We start from the raw sequence: 13,109 nt of genomic DNA on the forward strand, positions 1-13,109 counted from the left end.
ACCAAGTACTCGAAATGTCCGCTCGGAGTATTGAAGGCAGTCTTTCACTCATCCCCCTCCCGTATGCGGACCAGATGATATGCACTCCTGTGGTGCAGTCTAGAAAAAACGGAGGTCAAATAGCTCAATAGGTCAAATGCAGTCCGTAACAGAGGAAGGGGATAAATATTTCGCACCGTAATATTGTTCAAACCCCTGTAGTTGATGCAGGGTCACAGTCCTCCATCACGCTTTCCCACAAAAAAGAACCAAGCCCCGGCAGGAGAGGAGGAAGGTCGAATGATCCCGGCCTGTAGACTCTCCGGCCTGTAGACTCTCCTGCAGGTAATTGTCCATGGTTCCAAGATGGCGCTGCAGGAGCAGCAGCTAGTTACAGCAGCTCTCTCTTTTCTTCTCTTTTCTATTGTTTTTTGGCCCGCTCTACGGCTTTTCTTTTATGTGGTCAATGCCTTTTGCAAGTCTGCACATAAGGAGACCAATTTTATTATTTTTGCATTCTGTTTTTCATTGTTTTTTAACTTGTTTGGGAGTGTGTCGGCGGACCCCCTCAGCTTCGCACATGGCTCCATTGTTTATTCCAGGGATCAGCTGTTGGCTCTGCGCGGCCCTGCACCTCTCTACACCGAAAGACCTGAAGTTCCACCTGAAATTCGGAGGAAACGGAGAGGCTGCAGAGCAGGACGTAGGTTTCGGGAGAGGAGATGGAGGTACAAACCATACGTTCCATCCATCATTATGGGAAACGTCCGTTCCCTCTCCAACAAGATGGACGAGCTGACGGCGCTGACCCGGTTACAGCAGGAATACAGGGAGTGTAGCCTCATGTGTTTCACTGAGACGTGGCTGAATGAATCGACACCGGACTCCGTGGTCGCACTGGATGGATTCAAACTGGTTCGGGCGGACAGGAGTTTGAGAGACAGTGGTAAGAAGAGGGGAGGAGGACTGGCGGTGTTTATTAACGAGAGATGGTGCAACCCGGCGCACGTCTCTGTGAAGGAACAGTTTTGCTCCCGTGACATTGAGCTTCTCGCTGTGGGCATTCGGCCGTATTACACCCCGAGGGAGTTTTCGCATGTTATAATTTTTAACGTGTACATCCCTCCATCGGCCGATGCGGAGGCAGCCTGCGAGCGACTCCACGGAGCGGTGATGCGCATGCAGACCCCGCACCCGCAGGCGCTGCTTCTCATCAGCGGTGATTTCAACCATGCCTCGCTCTCCTCCATTCTCCCCACTTTCACTCAGTATGTAAAGTGCCACACTAGGGAGAACAAGACGCTGGACTTAATGTATGCTGACGTTAAGGACGCATATGACTCCAACCCCCTCCCCCCACTCGGCCGCTCTGATCACAACCTGGTGCATCTGGTTCCTGAATACAAACCCAGGGCAAAAAGAGAGCCACCCAAGAAGAAGAAGTCAGTGAGAGCGTGGACTGATGAGGCCAGGGAGAGACTGAGAGACTGTTTCCAGACCACGGACTGGGAGACACTCTGCAGCTCTCATGGAGATGACATCGACAGCCTGACCCACTGCATCCCTGACTACATCAGCTTCTGTGTGGAGAACACTGTACCAACTCGGAGGGTGCGGGGTTTCTCCAACAGCAAGCCCTGGGTGACCCCTGAGCTGAGAGCCCTACTGAAGGAGAAGAGGAGGGCCTTTATTTCGGGGGACAGAGAGGAGCAGAGGAGAGTTCAGCATGAACTCAAATACAAGATCAGACAGGCCAAGAACAGCTACAAGAGGAAGCTGGAGGAGCAGATGGAGAACAACAACGTTCGAGGTGTGTGGAGAGGTCTAAAGACCATCAGTGGTCACGGACAGAGAGCAGACACGGTGACATCTGATGAAGACCAGTGCTTGGCCAACGAGTTAAATCTGTTCTTCAACAGGTTTGACTCCAGCCCTCCCCCCTCCACTTCACACATCTCCAGCCCAGCAGCTAAACCAACCCCCACCCCCAATCACTCTCATCACTGTACACCAACCCCCATCCACAGCAGTACCATCTCTGCCCCACACCTCCACCCCCCTTTGCCTCACTTCTGATCAGGTGAGGAGAGAACTGAGGCGACTTAAGACCAGGAAAGCTGCAGGTCGAGACGGCATCGGACCCGGACTGCTCAGGGACTGTGCTGACCAGCTCTGTGAGGTGGTCACTTACATCTTTAACCTGAGCCTGAGTCTGGAGACGGTCCCAGTCCTGTGGAAGACCTCCTGTTTGGTTCCGGTTCCTAAGATGGCGCACGCTTAGGAACCAAACCACTACAGACCAGTAGCCCTGACCTCCCACCTGATGAAAACCATGGAGAGGCTCATCCTCAGCCACCTTCGCTCAGTGGTCAGCACCGCAACAGATCCGCTGCAGTTTGCCTACAGGCCGAACATCGGGGTGGATGACGCTGTCATCTACCTGCTGCACCGGGCGTTGACTCATCTGGAGGACGCTGGAACCGCTGTGAGGGTCATTTTCTTTGACTTCTCCAGCGCCTTCAACACCATCCGGCCAGCTCTGCTGAGAGAGAAGCTGGAAGGGGCTGGAGTGGACCGACGACTGACTGCATGGACGACCGACTACCTCACCAACAGACCACAGTATGTGAGGCTACACAACTGTGTGTCGGAGGTGGTGGTCTCCAGCACTGGTGCTCCTCAGGGGACGGTGCTCTCACCGTTCCTCTTCACCCTTTATACCTCGGACTTTACATACAACACCGGCAGTTGTCACCTCCAGAAGTTCTCTGACGACTCGGCCATTGTCGGCTGTGTGTCAGGGGGGAACGAGCTGGAGTACAGGTCAGTCATCAAGGACTTTGTGGACTGGTGTGAGCGTAATCACCTGTGCTTGAACACCAGTAAAACAAAGGAGATGGTGATTGATTTCCGGAGGAGAACACCACAATACACACCAGTGAGCATCCAGGGCTCGGACATTGAGGTAGTGGACAGTTTCAAGTACTTGGGTGTTCACCTCAACAAGAAACTTGACTGGACTCAAAACACAGATGCCCTGTATAAGAAGGGCCAAAGTCGCCTCCACCTTCTGAGGAGACTGAGGTCCTTTGGAGTGTGCAGGCCTCTCTTAAGGACTTTCTATGATTCTGTGGTAGCCTCTGTTATCCACTACGCCGTGGCCTGTTGGGGAGCAGGCAGCACAGACCGGGACAGGAAGAGACTGAACAAGCTGGTCAGGAGGGCCAGTTCTGTCCTGGGCTGCCCACTGGACTTTGTGGAGGAAGTGGGTGAAAGGAGGATGTTGACCAAGTTAACATCCATCATGGACAACACCTCTCACCCACTACATCAGACAGTGGAGGCACTGAACAGCTCTTTCAGTGGCAGATTGTTACACCCCCCATGCAGGAAGGAACGGTTCCGCAGGTCATTCCTCCCAACAGCTGTAAGACTGTACAATGCCACAGTTTAAATATGCATGTACAAACCGGTTCTCATACATCCATAGCTCATCTGTATATTCTGTGTCTTTACTTTATTTATTTAATTTTATTATTAGGCATAACATGTGTTATGTTGTAATAGTGTACATAATTTATTACTTACTTACTTTACTTTACTTTACTTTACTTATCTAATCTAATATCTAATCTAATAGCTTCCCGCTCAGGCGGAGACAGGGGGTAAATATGGCCTTTAGGCGGTTGAGTTCCTGGCAAAAGGTCAACAAGGGCGGTGGGGGGGAAGTGATTTAGCTCGAACTTTACAGAAAACAGTGCACAGATCATGGTAAACAGAGGGAACATTATTGCGATCAGGCGGGTCTGGAGACTGCTGTGCTGTAACAGGATTACGAAATGCAGCAGAATAGAGACAGTTAAGTAAACAAAAGGGACTCCATGACAAAACCCATCCAGGAGACCAGTCAATATGAGGGGTGTGTCTGCATAACCACGGAAAACTCAAAATTACCTGTGGCTTCGAAGACTCCACAACATACACAACATAAAAACTCATCCGTTCTGTGTGGTTTCCGGACACAGACACAGAGATGTTAATAGTACGACATGACCCTTTATGGATAACAGACCCATTTATGGCGTGAATGACTAATGACTTTTAAGGACCTTTTTTTTTTTCCGTTTCCGGGTTGCTGCGCGGACGCGTGTGTGGCTCGCTGCGGCTATACAGCTATCTTCATATGACTTAAAAAGCTGATTTTCTCCAAAAACGAGAGCTGACCATGGCCCCCAAGAAAAACACTGACTACGAAGACCTTAAAAAGTCTGTTGATGATCTCCAAGCTGCTTTGTATCCCTTTATGGAACAAGTGAATGCTAAGCTAACTCCGATCTCGAATCTAATGGAACACTTCCCAAGATTCCAAGCAACGAGAAAACCAGGTCGACATTCTGGAGAAAAGACTGGACGATGTGGAACAACAAGTAAGGATGAATAATGTCATTCTCACTGGAGTACCGATCCAACCTCAGGCAAAGCTAAATGCAGCTGGAGTTAGCATTGCTAATGCTAATAGCGCTACCAGTCCTGAAAAGGAGAGCGGTGCAGAGTCTCTGGAACATCAATTGGAATCATCTCTCACGTCTAAAGGGATTTCCCTGGATCTAAATACCATCGAGACCTGCCACCCGCTCCCCAGGATAAAGGAGATGGATAAACGAGCGATCTTCATAAGGTTTGTGAATCAAAAACACAAGCTAGCTCTGATGAAGCCAAGGTGGAATCTGAAAGGTTCTGCTGCTTATCTGAACGACCATCTGACCAGAAGGAATGCTGAAATCGCCAAACATGCCAGGCTCCTCAGAAAGCATAAGCAGATTGAGAACACTTGGGTTAAAGGCTGCAGGATTTACGTCAAACCATTCGGTCCACTGGACCGGTCCAAGGTTCTGGTTGTGAACACCATGAAAGACTTTGAGAAGTGTTTGGTCACGGTCGTCTGAAACAACATGGAGTAATAAATCAAAGAGCCAAATAATTTCAAGAAATATGACGCCTGGACGCAACACTTTCTCCATATGTCTGAAGTGACCTATTTAACAGCTAAGCTCTGACATGCATACAACTTGACCTCAACTCTTAGGCACCGCTGATATCAGCTGAAGAAGGATATGGACCTCCATCTAATGTCTGCAGACATAACATCGAAGAGAACTATAAACTCTGTTTAAAACCAGAAGAATGGCTGTTAATCAGCAGAAGAAGAAATGCCAACCTTGGTCATTCGACAAAATATAGACCCCTTCTTATTTTACTTCACAGCATTACTTTATCATAAAATAAATAAATAAATGAAAAAATAATAATAAAACAAATGATTAATTAATTATTGAAAATGGTTAAAATGATTTACTTTTACTGATATTACTTCACTTGCTCCAAAAAAATGTATAAATTGATTCATGATTTTCAAGATTCAAGATTCAAGAGGTTTTTATTGCCATATTCTGTGTAGCTACACAGAGTAGGAATTTGTTTCGGTGCAAATGTGCAACATAAAACAGAATAACAGTAAGCAACAAAATTTTTACACAATGGACAGAACAAAAAATATAAATAGAGTCAGTAATGCAAGGAGTATCAAAACAGTGCAAACTGAGAATGTTCAAGGTGCAGGTAGTGGGCTGGTGACTGACTGGACATTGACGTGAAATTTAGGGGGGGGGGGGTTACAGGGGATTTAAGAGTCTGACTGCAGAGGGAAAGAAACTGTTCTTGTGTCTGGAGGTTCTGGTCCTGATGGACCTTAGCCTCCTGCCTGAAGGGAGTAGTTTCAGTAGGGAATGTCCAGGGTGAGAAGGGTCGGCAGCTATCCGGCCTGCACGTCCCCGGGTTCTGGAGACATATAGTTCCTGGACAGATGGGAGGCTGCAGCCGATCACCTTCTCTGCTGAGCGCACAATACGCTGTAGCCTGTTAATGTCCCTGGTTGTGGCACTAGTGTACCACACGGTGATGGAGGAGGTGAGGATTGACTCAATGATGGCCGTGTAGAACTGCACCATCATTTGGGCCGGCAGCCGGGCTTTCTTCAACTGCCGCAGGATGTACATCCTCTGCTGGGCCTTTTTGAGGAGAGAGCAGATGGACGGCTCCCACTTGAGGTCCTGCGTGATGGTGGTGCCGAGGAAACAGACAGAGTCCACAATGGTGATGATAGAGTCTGTCAGGATGAGAGGGGATGAGGGGGCTGTGACTTTCTTGAAGTCCACTATCATCTCCACTGTCTTCTGAGTGTTCAGCTCCAGGTTGTTGATGCTGCACCACGAACCCAGCCGGTCCACCTCCCTCCTATAGGCAGACTCATCATCATTAGAGATGAGTCCGATGAGGGTGGTGTCATCTGCAAACTTGATCAGTTTGACAGAGTCATGGCTGGAGGTGCAGCAGTTAGTGTACAGGGAAAAGAGCAGAGGGGAAAGTACACAGCCCTGTGGAGTTCCTGTGCTGATGCATTGGGTGGTGGAGACATTCTTCCCCAGCCGCACACACTGCCTCCGGTCCATAAGGAAGTCACTAATCCACCTACAGGTGGAGTCAGGCACGTTGAGCTGGAGGAGCTTTTCCTGGAGCAGAGAGGGGAGGATGGTATTGAACGCAGAGCTGAAGTCCACGAACAGGATCCTAGCATAGGTTCCCGGGGAGTCCAGGTGCTGCAGGATGAAGTGGAGGGCCAGGTTGATAGCGTCGTCTACAGACCTATTGGCTCTGTAGGCGAACTGCAGAGGGTCCAGGAGGGGGGAGGTGAAGGATTTGAGGTGGGGGAGGACCAGACGCTCGAATGACTTCATGACTACAGACGTGAGTGCCACAGGCCTGTAGTCATTGAGGCCAGTTATGCGGGGCTTCTTGCGGACAGGGACGATGGTGGACAGTTTGAAGCAGGCCGGGACGTGGCAGGACTCCAGGGAGGTGTTGAAAATGTTTGTGAAGACCGCTGCCATTTCGCCTGCGCATTGTTTCAGGGTGGCAGGCGAGATGCCCTCCGGACCCGGAGCCTTCCGTGGGTTTTGCTTCCGGAAAAGCTTAAGCACCTCCTCTTCTGTCACTGAGAGGACAGTGGTGGGGGAGAGGTGGTCTGGGGGGGTCATACTGTCCTCAGTGATAGTGGTGGGGGAGGAAAGTGGCACCAGAGTTGTTGAGGAAACCTGTTCAGTGAGGGGGGAGGAGGAGGGTTGTGGGACCTCAAACCTGGCATAAAAGGTGTTAAGCCTCTCAGCCAGTTGTAGGTCGTCAGCAGCATGTTGGGCTCTGGGCTTGTAGTTCGTGATTTGCCTAAGCCCTCTCCAAACAGAGGTGACGTCGTTGACAGAGAATTGGTCTTCCAGGCGTTTATTGTACCGAGCTCTCGCCTGTTCCACCTCTTTAGAGAACTGGTACTTAGCAGCCTTATAGCTCTCTTTGTCTTCCGCTCTGTAGGCTGCTTCTTTTTTTTGCTAATGTAGCATAATTTTGCACATATTTTTAACTTTTGACACTTGATCAAATTTTGCTATGAAAATTCCTGAAATTCCTGCTATGTCTATTTTACTGATATAGTATTATTTTTTTAATCATATCAATGACATTTATAGGTAACATAATCTTCATACATTTGGATACTTCATTGCCATGTTGATTTCCAAAAGTTATTTTTTACAAAAAAATAATTTAAGTAATTCATCTTTGTCAGGTGCTTTATTGATATTGAAAGATTCTTAATTCTGTCTGATAAAAGTTTGGAACTGGATATTGATAAATCATGTTATAAAATGGTTACGGTAGAAAAGGGGTGGGATAATATAAGTTTGCTTCCTTCCACTCCCTTTCAAGCAATATTTATTGATATGTCTAATTATCCAAAGATTGATTAGTTATTGTACGAATGTATAACTGATGATTGTATTGTTTTTGTGTATTATTCCTATTTGATTGCTTGAAATAAGCCATTTAAAAAAAAAAAAGTAGCTTAGAGCAAAAGCCACCTTGCTCTGTTCAGACGGGAACTCGCTCGGGTTGAAATCGAAGTGAAGGCGACAGGAGGTGATGAACGCCCAGCAGTCCTCAAGCGTGCCATCAAACGGCTCCGGATGACCCAGTCGGGTTTGGCGAGGCGGGGAGGAGGGAACATGCTCCAGCCTGGAGAGACACTCATGGAGCTGTGGCATGCCGGACATGTATCCAACGAGCCAGGACAGACGGCTCATCGCTGGTAACAGAATCTCCCTCGGTGGAAGAACCTGGTACGTCCCTAATGTCAGACCTTCCTGCTGGGTTGGACATGGTCGGAGCGTAATGTTACGGTCAGGTAGAGGAGAAAACCCAGACGCAGGCAGGAACGACAACAGAAGAAAATCCTGAAGAAAGGCTTTAATGCCAGAGGAAACACAAGCTAGAAGGCTCATAGAACAGAATACGCTCCAACACTGAGCACAGAACAATCCCACCTTAAATAGGTGTGTTTGCTATTTCTTTTTTACATTGCTCACAGTTATCCTGTGCTGTCCTTCTCTCGGATCCCACGTATGAAGTTTTCTGCTTCCTTCGGTTTTCCAAACACGTTTGGTAACAGGTAACCAGAAGCTTGGCTGGAAACATCACGCCACGTCTTATTCCCATGTCGCACAATTGTCTTCTCACAGGGTCGAACTCTTTCTGCTCTCTTCCCTTGTAAGGGTTTATTATGGCCTTGGCTTGATTTTCCTTGTCCCGCTGACATAATCAGAGTTTTAGCAGGGTTACTGTAAAGCAGTGCTTCTCAAGTAATGGGAATGTGATGCCAAGGGGGGCACGCGCAGTAGGGGCAGTTTTATGCACAGGTAATACGGACAATTGTACGGGGGGAACATCAGAGTAGTTCAGGACATGTATGAGAGAAGTATGACGGTGGTGAGATGTGCTGTAGGTCAGACAGAGGAGTTCAAGGTGGAGGTGGGACTACACCAAGGATCAGCTTTGAGTCCTTTTTTGTTTGCTATGCTGATGGACAGGCTGACAGACGAGGTAAGACAGGAATCTCCCTGGACAATGATGTTTGCGGATGACATTGTAATTTGCAGTGAGAGTAGAGAGCAGGTGGAGGAACAGCTAGAGAGGTGGAGGTTTGCTCTGGAAAGAAGAGGTATGAAGGTCAGTCGTAGTAAGACAGAATACATGTGTCTGAACGAGAGGGATCAAGGTAGAAGCGTTAGGTTACAGGGGGCTGAGGTGAAGAAGGTGCAGGAGTTTAAGTACTTGGGGTCAACAGTTCAGTGTGATGGGGAGTGTGGAAAAGAGGTGAAGAGGCGAGTGCAGGCAGGTTGGAGCGGGTGGAGGAAAGTGTCAGGAGTGTTGTGTGACAGAAGAGTGTCAGCAAGACTCAAAGGAAAGGTGTACAAGACAGTGGTGAGACCAGCTCTGCTCTATGGGTTAGAGACGGTAGCAGTGAGACAGAGACAAGAGGCTGAGATGGAGGTAGCAGAGATGAAGATGTTGAGGTTCTCCTTAGGAGTGACCAGGTTAGACAGGATAAGGAACGAGTACATCAGAGGGAAGGCTCATGTTGCCTGTGTTAGCGACAAAGTCAGAGAAGCCAGACTGAGATGGTTTGGACATGTTCAGAGGAGGGATAGTGGATATATTGGTAGAAGGATGTTGGAGATGGAGCTGCCTGGCCGGAGGGCAAGAGGACGGCCAAAGATGAGATATATGGATGTCTTAACAGAGGACATGAAGTTGGCTAACGTTAGGGTAGAAGATGTTCATGATAGAGTGAGGTGGAAAAGGATGATTCGCTGTGGCGACCCCTGATGGGAAAAGCCGAAAGAGAAAGAAGACTGTAAAGCAGTGCTTCTCAAGTAATGGGAATGTGATGCCAAGGGGGGCACGCGCAGTAGGGGCAGTTTTATGCACAGGTAATACGGACAATTGTACGGGGGGAACATTTACCGGGGGACGGCGGTGACAATCTGGTCCACTATTGTTTCCTATTATCTGATCAATCACAGAGTTTGTAACAGCCTGAAACTGTGAATCCCCGTCCCTGCAGCTGCGCGTTCCCGTCTCCTGTCACACGCGGCTGCATGTGTGAGAAAGAGAGGGGAGGGGCAGGGGACTAAGGCTGCCAGGTGAAACGGGGCACGGGGAGCACTGCAAGCGCTGCCTGGATTACGCAACACCAGGATCATCTCGTGCCTTTAGATGACTCAGCTCATGCTAATAATGTCAATCTTTATGAACTATTATAGACATTTTGATGACGTGTCTTTATTTTCCATAAATTTATGTTTGTCTGCCTGTCGTTTAGTTGGTGTCAGTATTTGACATAATGCAAGTAAACAGCTGAACTTTATGAGATAATAAATAAACAATCATTCATTTAGAAAATAAATCAGTACAATGTTTTTTTTACCTATTTCTTCAGACTAAAAACGTTAAATATATTGGTGCTGTTAATGTTTCAGATCAATTTAGATTTGATATTATTTATTAATCGAATTCTTTTTCTCAGCATCAAATGGTTCAGTTGGTCAAAATGTTTCTAGCTTAAATAAGGACTGTCAGATTCTTTTTTTTTTATTTCAGGCACTTTAAGCTTCATTTCTGTTTTAGACTAGGACAGGGTTCCTGTGTGGAAAAATATAGTTAATATTTGTTGAAAGTGGAATTATATTGTTTTTTTCTTTTGTTATTGTTAGAAGGTTTTAGGGATACTTACACAATCTTTATAGATTCTTTTCTTTTTCCTAGGGGGGGGGGGGGGCTGGAAAAAAATTATTGAGAAGCACTGCTGTAAAGGATAGTTTTTAAATAAGTTGTTTGCAGGAGTTTACCTTAAATTTGTGAAAGAGGGAGGTGAGCATCCACCTCACTAGGGTGATGCCATGCTGGAAGTCCCCCTGCAGAGAGTTGATTTATTGTTTGTTGTCTTCATTCAGGATCTCCTGCTGCAGTTTGTCAACATGAAGTCCAATCTGGTCTGAAGAAGAAGTTCCAGTGTTTGTTTGAGGGGATGGCCAAAGCAGGAAACCCAAACCTTCTGAATGAGATCTACACAGAGCTCTTCATCACAGAGGGAGGAAGAGGAGAGCTGAATGAAGAACATGAGATCAGACAGATTGAAGCAGCATCCAGGAAAGCAGACAGAGCAGAAACAAGAATCAGACAAGAAGAGCTCTTCCAACTCCCAGCTGGAAGACAAGAACCAATCAGAACTGTGATGACTAAGGGAGTGGCTGGCATCGGGAAAACAGTCTTAACACAGAAGTTCACTCTGGACTGGGCTGAAGGCAAAGCCCACCAGAACCTCCACTTCACATTTCCATTCACTTTCAGAGAGCTGAATGTGCTGAAAGAGGAGAAGTTCAGCTTGGTGGAACTTGTTCATCACTTCGTCCCTGAAACCAAAGAAGCAGGAATCTGCAGCTTTGAAGACTTCCAGGTCCTCTTCATCTTTGATGGTCTGGATGAGAGTCGACTTCCTCTGGACTTCCACAAGACTCAGATCCTAAATGACCCTAGAAAGTCTACCTCAGTGGCTGATCTGCTGACAAACCTCATCAGGGGGAACCTGCTTCCCTCTGCTCACCTCTGGATAACCACACGACCTGCAGCAGCCAATCAGATCCCTGCTGAGTGTGTTGACATGGTGACAGAGGTCAGAGGGTTCAATGATCCACAGAAGGAGGAGTACTTCAGGAAGAGGTTCAGAGATGAAGAGCAGGCCAGCAGGATCATCTCCCACATCCAGAGATCCAGAAGCCTCCACATCATGTGCCACATCCCAGTCTTCTGCTGGATCACTGCTACAGTTCTGGAGGATCTGCTGAAGAGCAGAGAGGTAGGAGAGCTGCCCAAGAGCCTGACTGAGATGTACATCCACTTCCTGGTAGTTCAGGCCAAAGTCAAGAAGGTCAAGTATGATGGAGGAACTGAGACAGATCCTCACTGGAGTCCAGAGAGCAGGAAGATGATGGAGTCTCTGGGAAAACTGGCTTTTGAGCAGCTGCAGAAAGGAAACCTGATCTTCTATGAATCCGACCTGAAAGAGTGTGACATTGATATCAGAGCAGCCTCAGTGTACTCAGGAGTGTTCACACAGATCTTTAGAGAGGAGAGAGGCCAGTACCAGGACAAGGTCTTCTGCTTCATCCATCTGAGTGTTCAGGAGTTTCTGGCTGCTCTTCATGTCCACCTGACCTTCGTCACCTCTGGATTCAACCTCATGGAGGAAGAACAACAGAAAACATCTTGGTTTTTAAAACTATTTATCAAAACCAGGGGTACTTCTTTTCAGGACTTCTACCAGAGTGCTGTGAAGAAGGCCTTACAGAGTCCAAACGGACACCTGGACTTGTTCCTCCGCTTCCTCCTGGGTCTTTCACTGCAGACCAATCAGAATCTCCTACGAGGTCTTCTGACTCAGACAGGAAGTAGCTCACAGAACAATCAGGAAACAGTCCAGTTCATCAAGGAGAAGATCAGTGAGGATCTGTCTGCAGAGAAAAGCATCAACCTTTTCCACTGTCTGAATGAACTGAATGATGGTTCTCTAGTGGAGGAGATCCAACAGTTCCTGAGGTCAGGACGTCTCTCCACAGAGAAACTGTCTCCTGCTCAGTGGTCTGCTCTGGTCTTCATCTTACTGTCATCAGAAGAAGATCTGGAAGAGTTTAACCTGCAGAAATACTCTGCTTCAGAGGAGGCTCTTCTGAGGCTGCTGCCAGTGATCAAAGCCTCCAACAAAGCTCTGTAAGAACTCTCAGGAAAATCACCTTCAGTAAACAAATTAATCTGACTGAAAAACAAAAGTTTCAATAACTGCTGTCTGTCTTTGTTTTCTTCAGACTGAGAGGCTGTAATCTGTCAGATAGAAGCTGCACAGCTCTGTCGTCAGTTCTCAGCTCTCAGTCCTCCAGACTCAGAGATCTGAACCTGAGTAACAACAACCTGCAGGATTCAGGAGTGAAGCTTCTGTCAGCTGGACTAGAGAGTCCAGACTGTAAACTGGAGAGTCTCAGGTCAGGTTTCATTCAAATGTTGATTCTCTACAACAAGTTCTTTCTGTTTTTCTCATTCAGTGCAGAGGAAACAACAGAGGAGTGTTGCATAGAAGCAGAATGAAAACAACAGTCTGCTTGAGTTAAAAATTCTATTTTTCCATATATGAG

General features: G+C 47.4%; 2 protein-coding genes across 3 annotated transcripts in view; one reads left to right on the forward strand and one right to left on the reverse strand.

Annotated features, from left to right (window-relative positions):
- The window catches only part of LOC105355269 (uncharacterized), a 208,977-nt gene that overhangs the window by 49,551 nt on the left and 146,317 nt on the right, over window positions 1-13,109 (reverse strand). The window lies entirely within an intron of this gene.
- The window catches only part of LOC110016686 (NLR family CARD domain-containing protein 3-like), a 28,181-nt gene that overhangs the window by 9,868 nt on the left and 5,204 nt on the right, over window positions 1-13,109 (forward strand). For both annotated transcript variants that reach the window (XM_078934883.1, XM_078934882.1), the window contains exons 6-7: window positions 10,878-12,690; window positions 12,786-12,959. In XM_078934883.1, coding sequence (XP_078791009.1) covers window positions 10,878-12,690; window positions 12,786-12,959 — 1,987 coding nt within the window. The remainder of the gene's footprint in view (window positions 1-10,877; window positions 12,691-12,785; window positions 12,960-13,109) is intronic.

The sequence above is a fragment of the Oryzias latipes genome, chromosome 2, assembly GCF_053564925.1.
Source record: "Oryzias latipes strain Hd-rR chromosome 2, Olatipes_Hd-rR_3.1".
Classification (NCBI taxonomy): domain Eukaryota; kingdom Metazoa; phylum Chordata; class Actinopteri; order Beloniformes; family Adrianichthyidae; genus Oryzias; species Oryzias latipes.